We start from the raw sequence: 22605 nt of genomic DNA, 5'->3' as shown, positions 1-22605 counted from the left end.
ATTGTCATTTTAGAACACTTGGGTATTGATAGTGTTCCTTTAATCCTTTTCTGACTAAATCTAGAATAAAAATCACTACTGGATTGGAGTTTTAAGGTTCTGTAACAAAGATGATATCAGGCAGTAAACCATCAAAGAGGTCAGAAAAGAGAATAACAAAGTGTGTTGCCAGCACAAGCAGGCTGGTAAGTGTGCCAACACTGTCAATTCTATCGCAGAAAATAAACTTTCTGGCAATAGAGAGAAAGTACAGCTTCAGACACAGTTTTCATCCATTTAACGAGTGTTCTGACAAGGAACAGCTGCGAATGGACTATTTCAGGGCAGAGGGTTACAAGTAACTACCATATATGAAATATTGGCTATATCGCATACATACAATACAGCATTACCAGGCGCACACAGAACCTGTGTCTGTGCTGAGATTCAATGAAAAAAAGTTCTCAACTTTGTAGGCAATTATGGTAAATTATCACCTAATTGCTCACACCAATTATATTTCCATTAGTGTCTGCGTGCAGCGGGTGCGCATTTAACCTGAGACGCCAGATATTAACTTTAGCAGGATTACATTGCTTTAAATTATTTAATTGCCCCTTAATCTTTTCAGGTTTGCAGCCTGGATTTGCAGCTGGGAGAAGGGATGTTTTAGGCCCTCAGAGAGCTGCAGATGTAGCCTAGTGTGGCGCGGCGCGCAGCAATGGTCTGTGCCATGAAGGGGTTACACAATAATGGTGCGGCACATTCTACTGAATGTCTCCAAGTAATTTCCCTCAGCACTTCTTAAATTTAAGTATCAGGTGAAAGCCGATAATTAGATACAGCTGTTTCCTGAATAGAAGCACGTGTCCAAATGGACAACCTGTTCAACAAAGTTTCTAAAAAACGGATAGCACAATTTAGTCATAAATCGTAGAAACCGGATTAGGGAAATAATGCAAATCACACCTTCTTCTGTGCCCTCAGTCCAGTGATCTGCACATTTCAAGCGCAGGCATGCTAGCGCCCTCTGCGTGCCATTCTGTAGGAACATTGTGCCAACATCTGGACTTTTTAGTATGTAGATTGTGGCCATGTTTCTACTTCACCCTATGAATGATTGTCAATGTATATGTCAACAAAGGATCTTATGTATGTTTGTAATGGATCCTCTTAGTCTGTCAATATATATATATATATATATACATATATATATATATATATATATATATATATATATATATATATATATATATATATATATATATACAGTATATATATACTTTATATATATATATACTTTATATTTTATATATATATATATATATATATATATATATATATATATATATATATATATATAAAATTATTATTTTTTATCCATAGGTGTACAACAGAGACCTGATTGGGAGGGGGTCTGGGTGTGGATTTTTTATATTTTTGACATGTCCAACTTCTGCAGAAAGCACTAGTGATCACAGATGTAGTCTATTTTTGTAGGATTTTATTGTGTCCGTCTGTGTCAGTAGTGTATGCAGTGTACGGAAAGTTGTCCAAGACTAGACTCTACATTCCACTACTGCAACAGAGACTAAGGGCTTAATTGGGGTGTATGTCTTTATCTTTTGGCCATTACCAAGCGCATCCAGCCTGGGCATGATCAAGTGATGTAATGCAGGTCCAACAGAATGAAGTTGCTCATGCACTGCTTTTTTCCTCTACATACTAGCACTGTATTTTACTGGGCATGAGCAGACCGTACTCGAGCATGCTCAGTCCAGATGGGTTCAACCATGGCCACGTGATGTCAGAAAAGACCTATGTGACTTGCACGGAGTCAAACAGGTATGGAGGAATCCTGAGCAGGATTGCTGGGTTGTTGGAGCATCCAGGAAGCCACTGGACCCACCTGAGGCTTCCCACGGCTGAGGTAACCATTTACTATTTTTTTTTCCATCTGAGGCATCCTATAAATGTGCCATTGCAGTGTTGTGTGACTAACGCCTGTGCTTTTAAAGATGAATAGTGACAAGGATTATTACTGCCAGCTGGGGGCCTGCTGGAGTGTCTGTCTATTTTTGGTTGATTCTGGTGCCTTGGGTACACTGGTAGTAAGGCGTGCATGAAGGGGTGCCAGGAAAAATGGGCACGTGGTTTTCGTTAATAAAAAATATTGTTAATATTTGTATTGTTAATAAAAATATTGTCAATCTCTACTGATTAATTTTTAAAGTGAAGACGGTGTACATTATTGTAACAATATTGCTGAATCAAAAATTGTTAATAAGGATTGTAAAACAGTAGAAAATCTTAACAATATTGTAACAGCCGTCGGGGATACTGCCGCGGCGGAGAGCGGCATGGACGCCGTCTCCATGTGTCAGCCGGCGGCGGTCCCCGCCTCGCTGCTACACACAGGTCCTTCGGCCGCAAACAGGGCACGCATTACGCGTGCGCGCGCCCGGCTGCAGGACCTTTATGCAGCTAGACGGAGAGTCAGCTGACTTGCCGGTCAGCTGACTCCAACTAGCTGTTGGATTGGCTGGACGGCTGGGTGGCGCTGCAGATGCGCTCCCAGCATATAAGGAGCTAGTGATCAGTTGCTCCTCGTCTGCTGTCGTGAATACATCAGTGTTAACGCTCAGACCTTAGTCCAGTTCCTAGGTGTTGATACCAAGGACGTCACACCTTAGTTTAGGATTGTATTGTATATTCACCTGTGTTTTGACTCTGGCTATCCCTGACTACTCTCTACTCTAATTGATCTTGTACCTCTGCCTATCTGATTCAAGTTGCCGACCCTGCCTGTTTACCGACTCTGAATCAGCCTTCCGTTCCTGTACTGCTGCCGTCTCTCTGTTGCCGAACCTCTGCTTGTCTGACCTTTCTCCCTCCAGTGGAACGTCTCCCACTGGTGGGCTATTTCTGAGGCTTGCCTCTTTGAGACGCTTGCCCTAGCAGATTGTTACTGCTAGAGGCTGAGACTCCTCTTCCAGCCTTTTAGAGGATCTCACATACAGGGTTCCCATTCAGAGGTAACCACACCTCTGAGGAATCGCTGTGTGGTGGATATTTCCACGACCTGGTGTTTTGACATTGTCATTATTGTTATTACTGTTTTAAAGAGACACTGAAGCGAAAAAAAAATTATGATATTATGATTTGTATGTGTAGTACAGCTAAGAATTAAAACATTAAGATCAGATACATCAGTCTAATTGTTTCCAGTACAGGAAGAGTTAAGAAACTCCAGTTGTTATCTCTATGCAATAAAGCCATTAAGCTCTATGACTTTGAAAGTCTTGGAGAGGGCTGCTATCTGACTTTTATTATCTCAACTGTTTTCTTTTTCTCTGGCAGAGGAGAGGTCATTAGTTCACAGACTGCTCTGAAAGAATCATTTTGAATTCTGAGTGTTGTGTAATCTGCACATATTAGTAAATGATGCAATGTTAGAAAAAACACTATATACTTGAAAATAAAAATATGAGAATATTTTCTTTGCTGCTAATCTTCTAGTAATTATTCATAGTACACAACCAATTCATTATATCATTTTTTTTTTTGCTTCAGTGTCTCTAAGTTCCAGAGGTTAGTCATACTTGTATTATTGGTGATTCTGCAGATCATCAATAATCAGGTATATATCTGTATTCTTGGTGATACTGCAGATTACCAATAATCAGATTCTCTGTGTGTGTTGAAACCTATCGTTACAAATATTTTACTACAGCTTAACTTAACCCTACTCTCAAACAGAACCGTCCACTACTGATGCCTAACGCTAATCCTCCCTTGTGGTGCCTACCACTAAGACTCCCCCTCCCGGTGGTGCCTAATTCTAACACCCCCCTGGTGGTGCCTAACCCTAACCAACAACTCACCCCCCATGCACAAACACCCTTCCTAATGCTTTACTCTAACCGCCCCCCCCTCCCCCGTTCCATACAAGCAGTAAAATAATTGATAAGGTAAAATCTGTACATACCAACAAACTGATATTACAAAGACTGTAATGTATATTTCAAAAACTTTAATTTACTAATGTTGAAAACAAGATTTATCGGGCACCCAAATTTCCGCTGTGGGCGCTGTATTAACGATATTTGCATTAGAGCCTATGGGACGCCCAAATTGTGCATTAACCGTGGCCGCCCAAAAGCCTTGGAGATTCTGCGATTTTATCCATGAAGCATTCTTAAGCCAGTCCATTAAAATGTAACTCCATTGCCAAACAATCTCTAGGCAGCCACTGTTATAATAACCTTTTATAAGTTTTAGTGTGTCAAACATCCATAAGGCACCACATTACTGAAAGTATAATTGATGTATATTCCTACAAGCCATACATTCCTCTCAGCTGAGCAAAAAAAAATAAATAAAAAAATCATCCCTGAACAAAACAGAAACCTGCGAAATAGTAAAGGAAGTCTGTTAAATATGTTCTTGTGTGTAATTCAGAATATGATTACTATAATTTATCGAGAACATAAAAGCTATTTGAGCAGAAATGTTCTGTAATGTCACAGACAGAATGCTGAGGATTGTGGGTCAGTCTTTATGTGAAACGAATCCATGTAGGCTGTGTGAATTGTTATGTATCAATTTGTTTGCTTATAATGCAGGCCCAAGAATACACAAAAAAAGAAAACCCGAAAGAAAAAATGTTGTAGCTCCCTCTATAAATATAGTCATTGTGAAGGGCTGAAATGTTCAATCAAAAAGCATTGAGCGATTTGGAGTGGGTGCTCATATTCCGCTAAGCGCTTTGCAGTGTTTAGATGGTTGGGGGATGGGCAAAGAATAATCTGACAACCATTATGTAAGATCAGCACATGAACATGATTGGCCATGCCGACACCTATGAAGGGAAAAGGGAATAGCAGCAAACACAACACTGTGGGGAAATATGACAGTGATCAGTCAAAAAAGTTTGGCTTTGGGTATTGACCAAAAAGTGTTAGCTGGGGAAGGGGGGCAAGGGGGCTGACGTAAAGGTGCCCAATACATCTGATGATTTTGTGACCCGATCGACCATCAATAATCAATCATTTAATTGAATCGGCAAAAATCAGTGCCACAACATGCATCCAAAACCAGTTGAATGTATTGGTTGAACATGCTAGAAAATCTGGGTCCGATGTGGTGGGTCGCGTGCACAGCAGTAAGGTGTGTTCAGTATATATTGTCAACTGATGTACGAAATGGACCCTTGGGCGCTGCCCCCACAAGTGTAAAATGTCCACCCTGGTGCCCATGTGCAGTGTAAATTCTCGCCCGTTCCACTGACGTGACTCCCAAAGTCCTCCACCCCCACCCCCATGAGGCACCAAGTAGTGTTGGGCGAACACCTAGATGTTCGGGTTCGAGAACGTTCGCCGAACATCGCCGCGATGTTCGGGTGTTCGCGCCGAACTCCGAACATAATGGAAGTCAATGGGGACCCGAACTTTCGTGCTTTGTAAAGCTTCCTTACATGCTACATACCCCAAATTAGCAGGGTATGTGCACCTTGGGAGTGGGTACAAGAGGGAAAAAAATATTTGAAAAAGAGCTTATAGTTTTTGAGAAAATTGATTGTAATTTGTAAAGTTTCAAAGGAAAAACTGTCTTTTAAATGCTGAAAATGTCATGTTTCTTTGCACAGGTAACATGCTTTTTACCGCCATGCAGTCATAAATGTAATAAAGAGAAGAGGTTCCATAAACAGGGACCGGTAACGCTAACCCAGCAGCAGCAGCAGCACACGTGATGGAACAGGAGGAGGCGCAGGAGGAGAAGGCCACGCTTTTTGAGACACAACAACCCAGGCCTTGCATGAGGACAAGAAGCGTGCGGATAGCATGCTTTTTACCGCCATGCAGTCATAAATGAAATAAAGAGAAGAGGTTCCATAAACAGGGACCGGTAACGCTAACCCAGCAGCAGCAGCAGCAGCACACGTGATGGAACAGGAGGAGGCGCAGGAGGAGAAGGCCACGCTTTGAGACACAACAACCCAGGCCTTGCATGAGGACAAGAAGCGTGCGGATAGCATGCTTTTTACCACCATGCAGTCATAAATGAAATAAAGAGAAGAGGTTCCATAAACAGGGACCGGTAACGCTAACCCAGCAGCAGCAGCAGCAGCACACGTGATGGAACAGGAGTAGGCGCAGGAGGAGAAGGCTACGCTTTGAGACACAACAACCCAGGCCTTGCATGAGGACAAAAAGCGTGCGGATAGCATGCTTTTTACCGCCATGCAGTCATAAATGTAATAAAGAGAAGAGGTTCCATAAACAGGGACCGGTAACGCTAACCCAGCAGCAGCAGCAGCACACGTGATGGAACAGGAGGAGGCGCAGGAGGAGAAGGCCACGCTTTTTGAGACACAACAACCCAGGCCTTGCATGAGGACAAGAAGCGTGCGGATAGCATGCTTTGTACCGCCATGCAGTCATAAATGTAATAAAGATAAGAGGTTCAATAAACAGGGACCGGTAACGCTAACCCAGAAGCAGCAGCAGCACACGTGATGGAACAGGAGGAGGCGCAGGAGGAGAAGGCCACGCTTTTTGAGACACAACAACCCAGGCCTTGCATGAGGACAAGAAGCGTGCGGATAGCATGCTTTGTACCGCCATGCAGTCATAAATGTAATAAAGAGAAGAGGTTCAATAAACAGGGACCACGCGGCAACGCTAACCCAGCAGCAGCAGACGTGATGGAACAGGAGCAGGCGCAGGAGGAGAAGGCCAAGCTTTTTGAGACACAACAACACAGGCCTTGCATGAGGACAAAAAGCGTGCGGATATAGCAATGCTTTTTGCCGCCATGCAGTCATAAGTGTAATACAGATGAGAGGTTCCATAAACAGGGACCGGCAACGCTAACCCAGCAGCAGCAGCACACGTGATAGAACAGGAGCAGGCGCAGGAGGAGAAGGCCATGCTTTTTGAGACACAACAACCCAGGCCTTGCATGAGGACAAAAAGCGTGCGGATATAGCAGCAATGCTTTTTGCCGCCATGCAGTCATAAATGTAATACAGATGAGAGGTTCAACAAACAGGGACCGGAAACGCTAAATCATCCCAGATGTTCATTGGTCATGTTACTTGGTTGGGGTCCTGGAGTGTTGCGTAGTCGTTTCCAATCCAGGATTGATTCATTTTAATATGAGTCAGACGGTCTGCATTTTCTGTGGAGAGGCGGATACGCCGATCTGTGACGATGCCTCCGGCAGCACTGAAACAGTGTTCCGACATAACGCTGGCTGCCGGGCAAGCCAGCACCTCTATTGCGTACATTGCCAGTTCGTGCCAGGTGTCTAGCTTCGATACCCAATAGTTGAAGGGTGCAGATGGATTGTTAGACACAGCTACGCCATCTGACATGTAGTCCTTGACCATCTTCTCCAGGCGATCGGTGTTGGAGGTGGATCTGCACGCTTGCTGTTCTGTGGGCTGCTGCTGCATGGGTGTCAGAAAATTTTCCCACTCCAAGGACACTGCCGATACCATTCCCTTTTGGGCACTAGCTGCGGCTTGTGTTGTTTGCTGCCCTCCTGGTCGTCCTGGGTTTGCGGAAGTCAGTCTGTCGGCGTACAACTGGCTAGAGGAGGGGGAGGATGTCAATCTCCTCTCTAAAGTCTCCACAAGGGCCTGCTGGTATTCTTCCATTTTGACCTGTCTGACTTTTTCTTCAAGCAGTTTTGGAACATTGTGTTTGTACCGTGGATCCAGAAGGGTATAAACCCAGTAATTGGTGTTGTCCAGAATGCGCACAATGCATGGGTCGCGTTCAATGCAGTCTAGCATGAATTGAGCCATGTGTGCCAGAGTCCTACCAGAATCCTCATCATCCTCTTGTGAGCGTTGTGATAGTTGTTGTGATGCATCATAGTCGTCACCTTCTTCCTGGTCTGCTTCTGCTGACCATTCGCGCTGAATTGTGGAAGTCCAACGTGCACCGCTCTGGCCCTCGTCAGTGGTGGCAGGAAATTCCTGCTCCAACTCCAGCTGTTCCTCCTCCTCTTCTTCGTCATAGCTGCTGGGGCCAGCGTTTCCTGAGGCGGATGGCCTGATGTTGGTACCATCACGCTGATCGTTTTCTCCTTCAGATTCCCCCAGTTGCATCATGACAGCTGTTTCCTTGATTTTCAACATTGACCTCTTCAGTAAACACAGCAGTGGTATGGTAATGCTGACTGAAGAGTTGTCACTGCTCATAAGCAACGTGGATTGCTCAAAATTTTGGAGGACTTGGCAGAGGTCCAACATGTTGGCCCAATCGGATCCACAGAAGCTTGGCAGCTGGCCGGATGCGCCTCGGTACTGCGCCGTCATGTACTGGACCACTGCACTCTTCTGCTCGCAAAAGCGGGCTAGCATGTGCAGCGTAGAATTCCAGCGCGTAGGGACATCACACAGCAAGCGATGGTGGGGGAGATTGAAGCGCTCCTGCATCTTGGCGAGTGCCCCCGAAGCAGTACTTGAATTTCTACAATGTTTGGCCACTCGTCGCACCTTCAACAGAAGATCGGCCACGCCTGGGTATGTCTTCAGGAACCGCTGAACTACTAGGTTCATCACGTGCGCCAGGCAAGGGATGTGTGTCAGCTTAGCCAACCTTAAAGCGGGAATGAGATTACTCCCATTATCACACACAACCATGCCCGGTTTCAGGTCCAGCGGTGCCAGCCACAAATCCGTCTGTTCCTTTATTCACCTCCAAATTTCCTCCCCTGTGTGCTGCTTATCCCCAAGGCAGATCAGCTTCAGCAACGCTTGCTGACGCATGCCAACAGCTGTGCTGCACTGCTTCCACGATCCTACTGCTGCTGGTGCTGGGTTTGCGTTTCCGGATGAGGTACAGCTTTGAGATGCGTTGGAGGAGAAGGAGTCAGAGAGGTAGGTGCTGCTGTTGTTATCCAGTGGGAGGGACGGCGGTACAGCTGTTTGCGGCGTGGGCAACACCCGCGCCGTAGCAGGTGAGGAATCGCTGCCAGGCTCCACAAGGTTCACCCAGTGCGCGGTAAGGGAGATGTATCGACCCTGGCCGAACGCACTCGTCCAGGTGTCAGTGGTGAGGTGAACCTTGCAGGCAACGGCATTCTTCAAGCTTCGGGTTATTTTGCTGACCACGTGCTCATGCAACTCAGGCACTGCAGAGCGCGCAAAGTGGTAGCGGCTGGGAACCACGTAACGTGGGATGGCCACTGACATCATGCCCTTGAAGCTGTTTGTCTCCACCACTCGATATGGCAGCATTTCGCAGGCCAGAAGCTTGGCTATGCTGGCTGTTACTGCCACGGCCCGGGGGTCATTTGCTAGGAATTTCCTCTTGCGCTCAAACATCTCCGAGACAGACAACTGAACTGTAGGGCTGCACACTGAAGGGCTGTTGGTTGTTGTGTTTGATGAAGACTGGGAGACCTCAAGAGCACTACTCCGGAAAGTGACAGTGTCAGCGTCGTCTGATGTTTGTGAATGTTGTGAACCACGCAATGGCTGGGCTACTGCTGCTGCTGAGGCGGGTCTGGTAGTGAGTCTGGTGAACCCAAGGGAGGCAGTGTTGCTGGTACCCTGTCCTGTCGAGTTTGCCCACAGAGTGGGATGTTTGGATAGCATGTGGCGGCTCATGCTGGTGGTGGAGAGGTTGTTAATACTTTTCCCCCTGCTCAGGCGGGTCTTGCACACCTTGCAAATCGCCATGGTAACATCCTCAGTGCAGTCTTCAAAGAAAGCCCAGACTTTGGAGCACCTGCCTTGCTGGCGATTTCTGTTTGCGCCTCTTTTGCCTCTCACTTGAACTTCCCTGCTTGTGGTGCCTGAAATTGCGCGCCGCCTGCCTTGTGGCACAAGGCGAACTCGTGCAGCAGTGGGTTCTTCAACAGACTCATCTGTGCTGCTGCTACGACGGCGATGTTCTCGTTCACAAACAAAATCTGGGTCTATGTCCACATTGTCCATACCCTCCTCTTCCATCTCCTCAAACTCGTCATATGTCATTGTGGGGGGCCGCCGCCGTGGAGTAGAGCTCCCTAGAACAACCTCTGCGCAGCTCACTCCAACGTCGTCTTCCAGATCTTCTCGGCCGACCTCCTGCAATTGCAACCCCTCCTGCCCAACTTGCTCTGGGATTTGGGTTTCAAAGTCCTCGGACTCGCCTTGTTGTATTTCAGTGCGCGGTGCATTTCCCACAGTTAATGGTTGTGAATCCGGGCACAACATTTCTGGCTGTTCCTCCATTGACCTTTGAAAGGTGGAAGTTTGTTGGGCTGGGAATAGCTCCTGCGAATACCCCATTGTGTCCTGAGGTAATTCATCGGACTGGTTATCTGGCAGTTGTGTGCGTGGTGTCGCTGCCGGTTGTGTCAGCTTTGTGCCCACTGGCTCCTTGTAACTGGCTGAGGACTCGGACCTCGTGCGTGATGTGCTGGTGCTGCTTAACCCACTGCTGGACGCTTGAGAGGTCATCCAAGTAATTATCTGGTCCTGTTCTTTTGGATCTGTGAGGGTTGTTGTCCTGGACAACATGGGCTGTATTGAGTGGGTTTTCTTGGGTGCTCCCCTGTGGCCTGTACGTGAACCGTCAGGGGAAACACCTCTTCCCTTGCCCCTCCCTCTTTCACCGGATTTCTTCCTCATTTCACTTATCCTTAAAGTACACGCTGACTGGCAGCAGTACAGTGGCAGTACAGAAATGCTATACAGTGGTGGGTGAGCGGTGTACCACTATTGCCAGCAGCGACACAGAGCACAATGCTATACAGTGGCGGGTGAGCGGTGTACTACTGTTCCCAGCAGACACAGAGTGGCAGTAAACACAATGCTATATAGTGTGGCTGAGCCGTGTACACACAGTGGCAGTAAACAATGCTATATAGTCTGGCTGAGCCGTGTACACAGAGTGGCAGTACACACAATGCTATATAGTCTGGCTGAGCGGTGTACACACAGTGGCAGTACACACAATGCTATATAGTCTGGCTGAGCGGTGTACACAGAGTGGCAGTACACACAATGCTATATAGTCTGGCTGAGCGGTGTACACAGAGTGGCAGTAAACAATGCTATATAGTCTGGCTGAGCGGTGTACACAATGCTATATAGTCTGGCTGAGCAGTGTATACAGAGTGGCAGTAAACAATGCTATATAGTCTGGCTGAGCGGTGTACACAGAGTGGCAGTACACACAATGCTTTATAGTCTGGCTGAGCGGTGTACACACAGTGGCAGTACACACAATGCTATATAGTCTGGCTGAGCAGTGTACACACAGTGGCAGTACACACAATGCTATATAGTCTGGCTGAGCGGTGTACACAGAGTGGAAGTACACACAATGCTATATAGTCTGGCTGAGCGGTGTACACAGAGTGGCAGTAAACAATGCTATATAGTCTGGCTGAGCGGTGTACACAATGCTATATAGTCTGGCTGAGCGGTGTATACAGAGTGGCAGTAAACAATGCTATATAGTCTGGCTGAGCGGTGTACACAGAGTGGCAGTACACACAATGCTATATAGTCTGGCTGAGCGGTGTACACAGAGTGGCAGTACACACAATGCTATATAGTCTGGCTGAGCGGTGTACACAGAGTGGCAGTACACACAATGCTATATAGTCTGGCTGAGCGGTGTACACAGAGTGGCAGTAAACAATGCTATATAGTCTGGCTGAGCGGTGTACACAATGCTATATAGTCTGGCTGAGCAGTGTATACAGAGTGGCAGTAAACAATGCTATATAGTCTGGCTGAGCGGTGTACACAGAGTGGCAGTACACACAATGCTATATAGTCTGGCTGAGCGGTGTACACACAGTGGCAGTACACACAATGCTATATAGTCTGGCTGAGCGGTGTACACACAGTGGCAGTACACACAATGCTATATAGTCTGGCTGAGCGGTGTACACAGAGTGGAAGTACACACAATGCTATATAGTCTGGCTGAGCGGTGTACACAGAGTGGCAGTAAACAATGCTATATAGTCTGGCTGAGCGGTGTACACAATGCTATATAGTCTGGCTGAGCGGTGTATACAGAGTGGCAGTAAACAATGCTATATAGTCTGGCTGAGCGGTGTACACAGAGTGGCAGTACACACAATGCTATATAGTCTGGCTGAGCGGTGTACACAGAGTGGCAGTACACACAATGCTATATAGTCTGGCTGAGCGGTGTACACAGAGTGGCAGTACACACAATGCTATATAGTCTGGCTGAGCGGTGTACACAGAGTGGCAGTAAACAATGCTATATAGTCTGGCTGAGCAGTGTACACACAGTGGAAGTAAACAATGCTGTATAGTCTGGCTGAGCGGTGTACACACAGTGGCAGTACACACAATACTATATAGTCTGGCTGAGCGGTGTACACACAGTGGCAGTACACACAATGCTATATAGTCTGGCTGAGCGGTGTACACAGAGTGGCAGTACACACAATGCTATATAGTCTGGCTGAGCGGTGTACACAGAGTGGCAGTAAACAATGCTATATAGTCTGGCTGAGCGGTGTACACAGAGTGGCAGTACACACAATGCTATATAGTCTGGCTGAGCCGTGTACACACAGTGGCAGTAAACAATGCTATATATAGCGTGGCTGAGCGAGGTACACAGTGGCAGTACACACAATGCTATATAGTGTGGCTGAGCGAGCGGTGTACTACTGTTCCCAGCAGCGACACACAATGACTGGGGGGACCCTGGCTAGCGTGGCTGGAGCGCGAACTACCCTGCCTGCCTACCCAAAGCTAAACCCACAGACAAATGGCGGAGATATGACGTGGTTCGGGTATTTATTTACCCGAACCACGTGACCGTTCGGCCAATCAGAGCGCGTTCGGGCCGAACCACGTGACCCGTTCGGCCAATCAGAGCGCGTTCGGGGTCCGAACCACGTGACCCGTTCGGCCAATCACAGCGCTAGCCGAACGTCGGGGAACGTTCGGCCATGCGCTCTTAGTTCGGCCATGTGGCCGAACGGTTTGGCTGAGCACCATCAGGTGTTCGGCCGAACTCGAACATCACCCGAACAGGGTGATGTTCTGCAGAACCCGAACAGTGGCGAACACTGTTCGCCCAACACTAGCACCAAGCACAATGTCACAAGCTCTTCGTGGTCACGGTAACAGTGGGCACAGGGTTGAAGGTGACAGAAGAGGTGTCTTTAGACCAATTTTGCATAGATTTCATGCTGTTTATGGGCAGGCAACAGATCTCTCTCTAATTGAATCTGATCAGAGAGAATCTGTCTCATGGTCGATCTGCCCATACATTGCTAGATTGTAAAACATTGCAAATATGTTCATTTCTCTCTTCAAATAACCATGCAATTAAATATATTGACAGTTGCAGAGAAAGCGTGACCGGGAAAGTGATTGATAGGATCTATATACACTCACCTAAAGGCAGTGGCGTAGCTAAGGAGCTGTGGGCCCCGATGCAGATTTTACAATGGGGCCCCCCAAGCACTCTATACATAAAAATTGATATGGCACACCAAAAGCTGCCAATGGCAACTACAGTGTCAGAGGTGTAAGAAGGGGATGGGAAACAGTTTGTTAATGATTACCACTATTCAAAGTATCTATAGAAGTTATTATTATGAGCACAGGACCAATATAGAGCTAATACTGAAGCGGAGGGAGGGCCCCTCAGGGACCCCACTGGCCCAAGGACCTCGATGCGGTCCCAACCTCTGCAGCCCTTATTGCTATGCCCCTGCCTAAAGGATTATTAGGAACACATGTTCAATTTCTTGTTAATGCAGTTATCTAATCAACCAATCACATGGCAGTTGCTTAAAGAGAATCTGTATTGTTAAAATCGCACAAAAGTAAACATACCAGTGCGTTAGGGGACATCTCCTATTACCCTCTGTCACAATATCACCGCTCCTCGCCGCATTAAAAGTGGTTAAAAACAGTTTTAAAAAGTTTGTTTATAAACAAACAAAATGGCCACCAAAACAGGAAGTAGGTTGATGTACAGTATGTCCACACATAGAAAATACATTCATACACAAGCAGGCTGTATACACCCTTCCTTTTGAATCTCAAGAGATCATTTGTGTGTTTCTTCCCCCCTGCAGCTATCTTCCACTGAAGTGTCAGGCTGTTTCTTCCTGCAGAGTGCAGACAGCTCTGCCTGTATGTAATTCCTCAGTATGTGAAAGCCCAGCCAGCTCAGAGGAGGATTTATCCAGCTTGTAAAAGATAAGAGAGAAGAGAGAAGCTGTCCTAATCTAAATAATACACAGGCAGTGTGCAGAGAGGGTCCTGGAGGGGGGAGATGGATCACAGAACCACAACACTGAAGAACTTGGCAGCCTTTCATACACAGGCTGACAAGTCTGACAAGAGAGAGATAAGTTGATTTATTACAGAGATGGTGATAGTAGAACATGCTGCAGTAAGCCAGAACACATTAGAATAGCTTTTGGAACTTGTAGGATGATAAAAAACAGGATGCAATTTTTGTTACGGAGTCGCTTTAAATGCATTTAGGGATGTGGTCCTGGTCAAGGCAATCTCCTGAACTCCAAACTGAATGTCAGAATGGGAAAAAAAGGAGATTTAAGCAATTTTGAGCATGGCATGGTTGTTGGTGCCAGATGGGCTGGTCTGAGTATTTCACAATCTGCTCAGTTACTGGGATTTTCACACACAACCATTTCTAGGGTTTACAAAGAATGGTGTGAAAAGGGAAAAACATCCAGTATGCGGCAGTCCTGTGGGCGAAAATGCCTTGTTGATGCTAGAGGTCAAAAGAGAATGGGCCGACTGATTCAAGCTGATAGAAGAGCTACGTTGACTGAAATAACCACTCGTTACAACCGAGGTAGGAAGCAAAGCATTTGTGAAGCAACAACACGCACAACCTTGAGGTGGATGGACGACAACAGCAGAAGATCCCACCGGGTACCACTCATCTCCACTACAAATAGGAAGAAGAGGCTACAATTTGCACGAGTTTACCAAAATTGGACAGTTGAAGACTGGAAAAATGTTGCCTGGTCTGATGAGTCTCGATAGTCAGAATTTGGCGTAAACAGAATGAGAACATGGATCCATCATGCCCTGTTACCACTGTGCAGGCTGATGGTGGTGGTGTAATGGTGTGGGGGATGTTTTCTTGGCATACTTTAGGCCCCTTAGTGCCAATTGGGCATCGTTTAAATGCCACGGGCTACCTGAGCATTGTTTCTGACCATCTCCATCCCTTCATGACCACCATGTACCCATCCTCTGATGGCTACTTTCAGCAGGATAACGCACCATGTCACAAAGCTTGAATCATTTTAAATTGGTTTGTTGAACATGACAATGAGTTCACTGTACTAAAATGGCCCCCACAGTCACCAGATCTCAACCCAATAGAGCATCTTTGGGATGTGATGGAACGGGAGCTTCGTACCCTGGATGTGCATCCCACAAATCTCCATCAACTGCAAGATGCTATCCTATCAATATGGGCCAACATTTCTAAGGAATGCTTACAGCACCTTGTTGAATCAATGTCACATAGAATAAATGGTAGTTCTGAAGGCAAAAGAGGGTTAGTATGGTGATCCTAATAATCCTTTAGGTGAGTGTGTGTCCCACATTTCATTCCTTTTCATGGCCATTTTAATATATAACCACTCTGGGATTTGGCATTCTTCCTGAGGCAGGTGCTGAGGTGAGATAAAAACACAGTCCAAAGAGTCTTTTTGTTTTGGGACAAACAGTAGGTTTGCACCCAGTGGAGAGGAATCTGCCCTTTAAGTTAGTCATTTTTTTGTTATCCATTTTCTGTATATATTGTGAATATAATATATTAATATATTGAAAAAAAAGTGTCCATGACCTGTACACACCTTTACTAAAAGCAGGTGCCAGAAGGGCAAAAATTATATGTATGAGGCATAATTATTGCAGTTTGCATTAATGTTGATGGTAAATTCTTGCTTGTTTTGCAGGATCTGAATTTTATGCACATCTAAACTCAGTTGTAGTATAAATGAAGAAGACCCTGTAAATCTCCCAGAAAACATTTCTGTGTGATTTTCCGTATGCCATATACTTATATTTTGTTTACAATTACTCCAAGCAGATGGTAGAAATGAAGGCTATGTTTATGTTTGTTTGCAAATATTTTTCTTGGGTGTTATGCGATGCGCCATTCTTTAAGCCCACATTGCGTATGTGCGTGAGTGGGACTGAGAATCCTAGCAGACGGCCATCAATGTTCCCCGTCTCAGAATTCACACAAGCAGACATAAACAGAAATAAACAGCTGGTCAGCCTTCAGATGTAATAATAAATATTCCCTGTGACCTCACTTGCAGCTTCTCATTTTTTAATTCTCCTTTTTCTTACAGAAACAGTAAGGAACAATAACTGCCTCCTCATCAGTGCCTGTCTAGTGAGTGTATGTGCAGGAATATAATACATATTTTTACTATTTTTTTTTCTATGAGTCCAGTTTGTTATATCTATGACAAACTGTAACGATCGGTGTAACACAGAGAGGATCTGATTACCGGTGATCTGTAGTATCACTGGGAATACAGATATATACCAGATTATTGATGATCTGCAGTATCACCGATAATCAGATATATAAGCTAACCTCTGGACACCTGAGTAGAGTAGGAGTGTTTGGTGCAACTGTAATACTTAGAGGACAAGGCCTCAGAGCAGTAAAGAGTACTGCACAAATTCCTTCCAAAGACCTGAACTCTCCCAGGGGGAGGAGTCAGGCTGAGAGTAGGGAGGACAAACCGAGAGTGACACTCAGGAGGGAGTGTCACTACCAGGACTGGGAACCACCTCTAACAGCAAGGTCGGTTCTCGAGGTCGGACAAACCAGGTCGTAACCACACAGACAGATACAGTACAGATTCAGAAGGCAGATGCGGGGTCTAATAAACAAGCAGGGTTCGGCAACAGGGTATCAGAAATATCGAGGTACAGAATCAGGAGGCAGAAGCGGAGTCTTAGGGCGAGCCGGGGTTCGGCAACAGAGTATCAGAATAGCAAGGTACAAGATCAGAGTTCAGAAGAATAGTCAGGCAAGCAAAAGGTCATAACAGATAATCACAATCAAACTAGTACTTTAGACTATCAACAGAATCTAGCTAAGTGTAGGATAACAGCTCCAGCTGGTCCCGGCACACTTTAGGATCTGACTCAGGTCTGAGTGCTACCACATAGTGATCGCAACGCCAGACAACCAGCAACTGAACAGCCAGCAGTATATATACTAAAACACTCTCCAGCCCCTCCTTAAGTGCTGGACCAATGAAACGAAGCAGGGTTGTCAGCTGACCGGCTTGGTCAGCTGACCCTTTTCTGACTGCCATATAAGTTCTGCCTCTCTGCGCGCACGCGCGTCATTCTGAACCTTGATGGACTATCAGTCCCAGCCACACCAGTACTGTCTTGCAATGTGCTCGCTGACCTGTGCGCGGGGTTGGTCGCACCACCATCAGCACCGGCGGCGGCCTCCCCGTGCAGGATCAGACTGTTCGCAACAGGCCCATGCGCGCTAACCGCCGCGTCAGACGCGGCGGTTTTTCCGCGTTCCGCCATGCCATGCGCGAAAGAGCCGCCTCCCGCTGACTTATAGCGGCGGCTCTTCCACGTTTCTTCACACAAACATTGTATCCAGTTGTCTTACAATCTGAGGGAAAAGGACTATGGCCACTAACGGTCCAATTTCTAGCGAAAAATCGTTCGAGCGATCAGAAATTCTGATCGGATGAAAAATCGTTCACTACACCATCAACTAACCAATCTTTACTTCCTATCTATCACGACCACCAAGAAAATCCAAATTTTCATTCGACGAAAATTCATGCGGGCGACATTTTTTTCACTCGTTCATAATCGATTGTGTCCACCAATGGAGATTATTTACAACCAATCCGATCAGAATTTCTGATCGCTCGAACAATTTTTCGCCAGAAATTGGACCGTTAGTGGCCAGCTAAGCCTTGTACACAAAGAGATGGGGAGTGGATCCCTTTGGCGACAGTTCATGGCTGAGGCTGTACATGTGCATTACTAGCTTGGACACATCTGCCACTATAGAGGAAGGAGGAGTACTATGTGCAGTGCACAATGGACTGTCACTCAGGCATTGGACATCGGATTCGGCCTGTGGCTGCTATGAAGCCAATCTGTCACTAGAGTGCCAGATTCCTCCCCTTCCATCATCTCCCGCCCTCTGTCCATTCATAGTTGCGTGCATCATACAATGACACAAGGAACTCCAAGGCAATGATGGCATCATGTGACATGGCGTCATTATGTACATGTGTGTCACATGATGCTGCCGTCGCCGCTGGAACAAGTAATTGGGTGAGTTACACCTAATCATTGCCCATGCGCTCATTTACCTGAGGGAGGAAGGAAGGGAGAAAGACACATTAGAAGCAGGCCCCATTCTAAAGGAATGCGGCCCAATTGCCCACCCCTGTTCTAGCATGTGTGGGGGCTGTGCTATTAACCACTAAATTCAACAGTATGCCCATGAATGATATCAAGGGGCTGAGAATGTGCTGTGTGTAAAGCTGAACATTTCTGGCTTCCAAAAAGATAAAATAAAACAGTGATGATTTTTTACATTAAATTCATCTTTAGACAAATTGGTGTAAATGAAGAAAGTAGGGAATCCCTTACTGTGGTAATAAAAGCGGAATCTGCCTGGGCTGCTTGTCTGCTGACTCTGGAAATGCACCATGACTTGATTGGTTGGACTTCGAATCACCTGACCTCTCATCATGAAGGATTCATTGGCAAGGATCACAGGCTCCACCCCTTCAAGGCTCTCCACAGTCACCGTCTCTCCTTCAGAAAGGCTTATGTTCTGCACCTGTGGAGAGAAGTAGCAAAATAAATATAAGAATTCTTTGAATTTATATCCTTTACATACAATGGTGAAATCTACTACAACAGTAAAACCCAATAAGGCTTTAGGCTAGGGTCACACTTGACAAAAAATCATGGACTTTGTCTGCTACGCGAAAACACCCAAGAAAACACACATAATGTGTAACGATCGGTGTAGCACAGAGAGGATCTGATTACCGGTGATCTGCAGTATCACTGGGAATACAGATATATACCAGATTATAGATGATCTGCAGTATCACCGATAATCCGATATACAAACTAACCTCTGGACACCTGAGTAGAGTGTTTGGTGCAAACAGTAATAATGAGAGGACTGGGCCTCAAAGCAGTAAGGAGTACTGCACAATTCCTTCAGGACTCTCCCGGAGGGAGGAGTAAGGCAGAGAGAAGGAACGACAGAACGAAAGTGACACTCAAGAGGAAGTGTCACTATCAGGACTGGGAACCGCCTCCAACAGTAAGGTCGGTTCTTGAGGTCGGACAAGCCAGGTTGTAAACACACGGACAGACAAGGTACAGATTCAGAAGGCAGAAGCGGAGTCTAAAGTACAGGCAGGGTCGGCAACAGGGTATCAGATATATCGAGGTACAGAATCAGGAGGCAGGTGCGGAATCTAAAGACGAGCCGGGGTTCGGCAACAGAGTATCAGATATAGCAAGGTACAAGATCAGAATTCAGAAGAATGGTCAGACAGGCAAACAGGTCATAACAGATAATCACAATCAAACTAGTACTTTAAACTATCAACAGAATCTAGCTAAGTGTAGGATTACAGCTCCAGCTGGTCCCGGCACACTTTGGGATCTGCCTAAGGTCTGAGTGCTACCACGTTGTGTTCGCAACGCCAGACAACCAGCAACTGAACAGCCAGCAGTATATATACACAGGCATCTCTCCAGCACCTCCCTAAGTGCTGGACCAATGAGATGTGGAGCCAGTGTCAGCTGACCAGCCTGGTCAGCTGACTCACTTCTGGCTGTCATATAATCCCTGCCTCAGTGCGCGCGCGCGCGTCACTCTAAGCCTAGAGGGACTACATGTCCCAGCCACACCAGCACCGCTCTGCGGTGCCTCAGCAATGGGGCCATGCGCTAACCGCCGCGTCCAACGCGGCGGTTTCTCCGCGCTCCTCCATGCCCCGTATGAAGACAGCCGCTGGCTGCCTCTCCGTGCTCCGCCAAGCCATGTGCGGAAAGAGCCGCCTCCTGCCGACTCATGGCGGCGGCTCTTCCGCGTTTCTTTACATAATGCTTCCCAATGCACAAAGTGCACTGGGAGCAATGTGCGGTTTTCTGCAGCGGGGGAAAAAGCAGACACTGTTGCTTTTTATCGCACAATGCGTGCATTTCTCCTTTACCAACAGTCAGCTGTTCTCAGGTGGCTGCCAGGCAAGAATGCTTTTTCGGCCGCCGGAAAAAAACACTGCCATTTACTTGCCTCAAGTGCGACCTACCCTCAGGGCCATTTCCCAATGTGAGCATTTTGCATTTACTTTAACCACTCCCTGCAAAATAGTTGTTTAAAAAAGTCCTATTTTGCACTTATTAGTTATATGAAACCTAAGGTTGGGCACAGGGCCGGATTTACCATAAGGCTCTGTAGGCACGTGCCTACAGGCGCCTCATGATGGAAAGACGGCTCAATCCCCTCACTGTGCGCCTCCCTCCCTCCTTCCCTATTCAGAGTCCTGATGGGAGTGTAAATGAGGGGTTACTCACCCAGCTCTCGGCATTATACTGACAAGATCTCCCTTTAGTTAGGGGCACCTTTAGCTATTTAATACTGAGGTTCCTCTAGCTACCTAATACTTAGGGGCAGCTCTAGCTAGTTAATATTGAGGGTACTTCTGGTTACCTTATACTAAAGGGTACCTGTAGCTTCCTGTGACGGGCATAGGAAGTAAGGGAGAAGTGACAGCTGGGCCGTCCAGCACACTTGCGATGTGGTTTGGGGGGGTTTGTAGGTTCATGGAGGGCGAACTCTAAGGTGCCAGGACATCTGTGACTACAGGCTCCTGTGAGGTAAATCCGGGCCTGGGTGGGCAGGAACTGATTAAAGGGAACCTGAAGTTAGAAAGATATGGAGGCTAACATATTTATTTTCTTTTAAACAATACCAGGTGCCTGACAGTCCTGCTGATTTATCTTGCATCAGTAGTGTCTGAATCACATGCCTGAAACAAACGTGGCTAATCCAGTCTTCAGCCAGGCGTAAATTTAAAAATAGCGCTGCAGAATTATGACACAGGGTGATGTCGGTAATGACTTCTTGTTACTAACGTTATTTAATGATTTAGAACACCTCTAAAACATTAAATAATGTTAGTAACAAAATGTCATTACCGGCATCTAGCATTATTATACATTACCTTGTCCCAACAATTGCGTCTCCTCCACTTCCTGGTTACATAGTCCCCAACCGTCCCGTTTTCGTCGGGACTGACACGATTTGGGAGGGCTATCCCGCTATGACCCCCCAGTGTCCCGGCTGGCTGGGGGGTCAGATGCAGGGGTGGACTGTTTGCGCAGGAAGGGAGGCAGCCAGTGAAAGGGAGCTGGTGGCAAAGTGGCGGAGAAGGGGGGAAGTCTCCCCCCCCCTTCCCTCACCTTGGTGCTCCCTTTCCTGGCTCTCCCTTCCGGATCAATGTGTCTCCTCTGATGGCGCAGCGGCTGACAGCGGGCGGGGAGGACTTACCGCTGTTACGCAGCCGCCGGAGAGAGCTGTGATCTGTGCGTCGCAAGTCTGGTCTACTCAAGACCAGACTAGCGGCGCACAGATCACAGCTCCCTCTGCCGGCTGGAAGGAAATTGGTAAGTCCTCTCCGCCCGCTATCACTCTGCCGCTGCGCCATCGGAGGAGACACATTGATCCGGAAGGGAGAGCCAGGAAAGGGAGCACCAAGGTGAGGGAAGGGGGGGGGGGAGACTTCCCCCCTTCTCCGCTACTTTGCCACCAGCTCCCTTTCACTGGCTGCCTCCCTTCCTGGGGGCACCTATACACCTGGCTGCATATACTGGGGAGACGTATACACCTGGCTGCATATACTGGGGAGACCTATACACCTAGCTGCATATACTGGGGACACCTATACACCTGGCTACATATACTGGGGAGACCTATACACCTAGCTACATATACTGGGGAGACCTATACACCTGGCTACATATACTGGGGAGACCTATACACCTGGCTGCATATACTGGGGAGACCTATACACCTGGCTGCATATACTGGGGAGACCTATACACCTGGCTGCATATACTGGGGAAACCTATACACCTAGATACATATACTGGGGAGACCTATACACCTAGCTGCATATACTGGGGAGACCTATACACCTGGCTGCATATACTGGGGAGACCTATACACCTGGCTGCATATACTGGAGAGACCTATACACCTGGCTGCATATACAGGGGAGACCTATACACCTAGCTACATATACTGGGGAGACCTATACACCTAGCTACATATACTGGGGAGACCTATACACCTGGCTGCATATACTGGGGAGACCTATACACCTGGCTGCATATACTGGGGAGACCTATACACCTGGTTGCATATACTGGGGAGGCCTATACACCTGGCTGCATATACTGGGGAGGCCTATACACCTGGCTACATGTACTGGGGACACCTATACACCTAGCTGCATATACTGGGGAGACCTATACACCTGGCTGCATATACTGGGGAGACCTATACACCTGGCTGCATA

The 22605-nt window shown here is 46.9% G+C and overlaps 1 protein-coding gene across 2 annotated transcripts in view; it reads right to left on the bottom strand.

The window, feature by feature from the left end:
• The window catches only part of SEZ6 (seizure related 6 homolog), a 759189-nt gene that overhangs the window by 157607 nt on the left and 578977 nt on the right, over positions 1-22605 (bottom strand). For both annotated transcript variants that reach the window (XM_068270134.1, XM_068270135.1), the window contains exon 4: positions 18647-18839. In XM_068270134.1, coding sequence (XP_068126235.1) covers positions 18647-18839 — 193 coding nt within the window. The remainder of the gene's footprint in view (positions 1-18646; positions 18840-22605) is intronic.

This window comes from Hyperolius riggenbachi, chromosome 2 (genome assembly GCF_040937935.1).
Source record: "Hyperolius riggenbachi isolate aHypRig1 chromosome 2, aHypRig1.pri, whole genome shotgun sequence".
NCBI classification, from domain to species: Eukaryota; Metazoa; Chordata; class Amphibia; order Anura; family Hyperoliidae; genus Hyperolius; species Hyperolius riggenbachi.
Note: the sequence above shows the minus strand (reverse complement) of the source record. Positions and strands in the feature narration are given on the sequence as shown.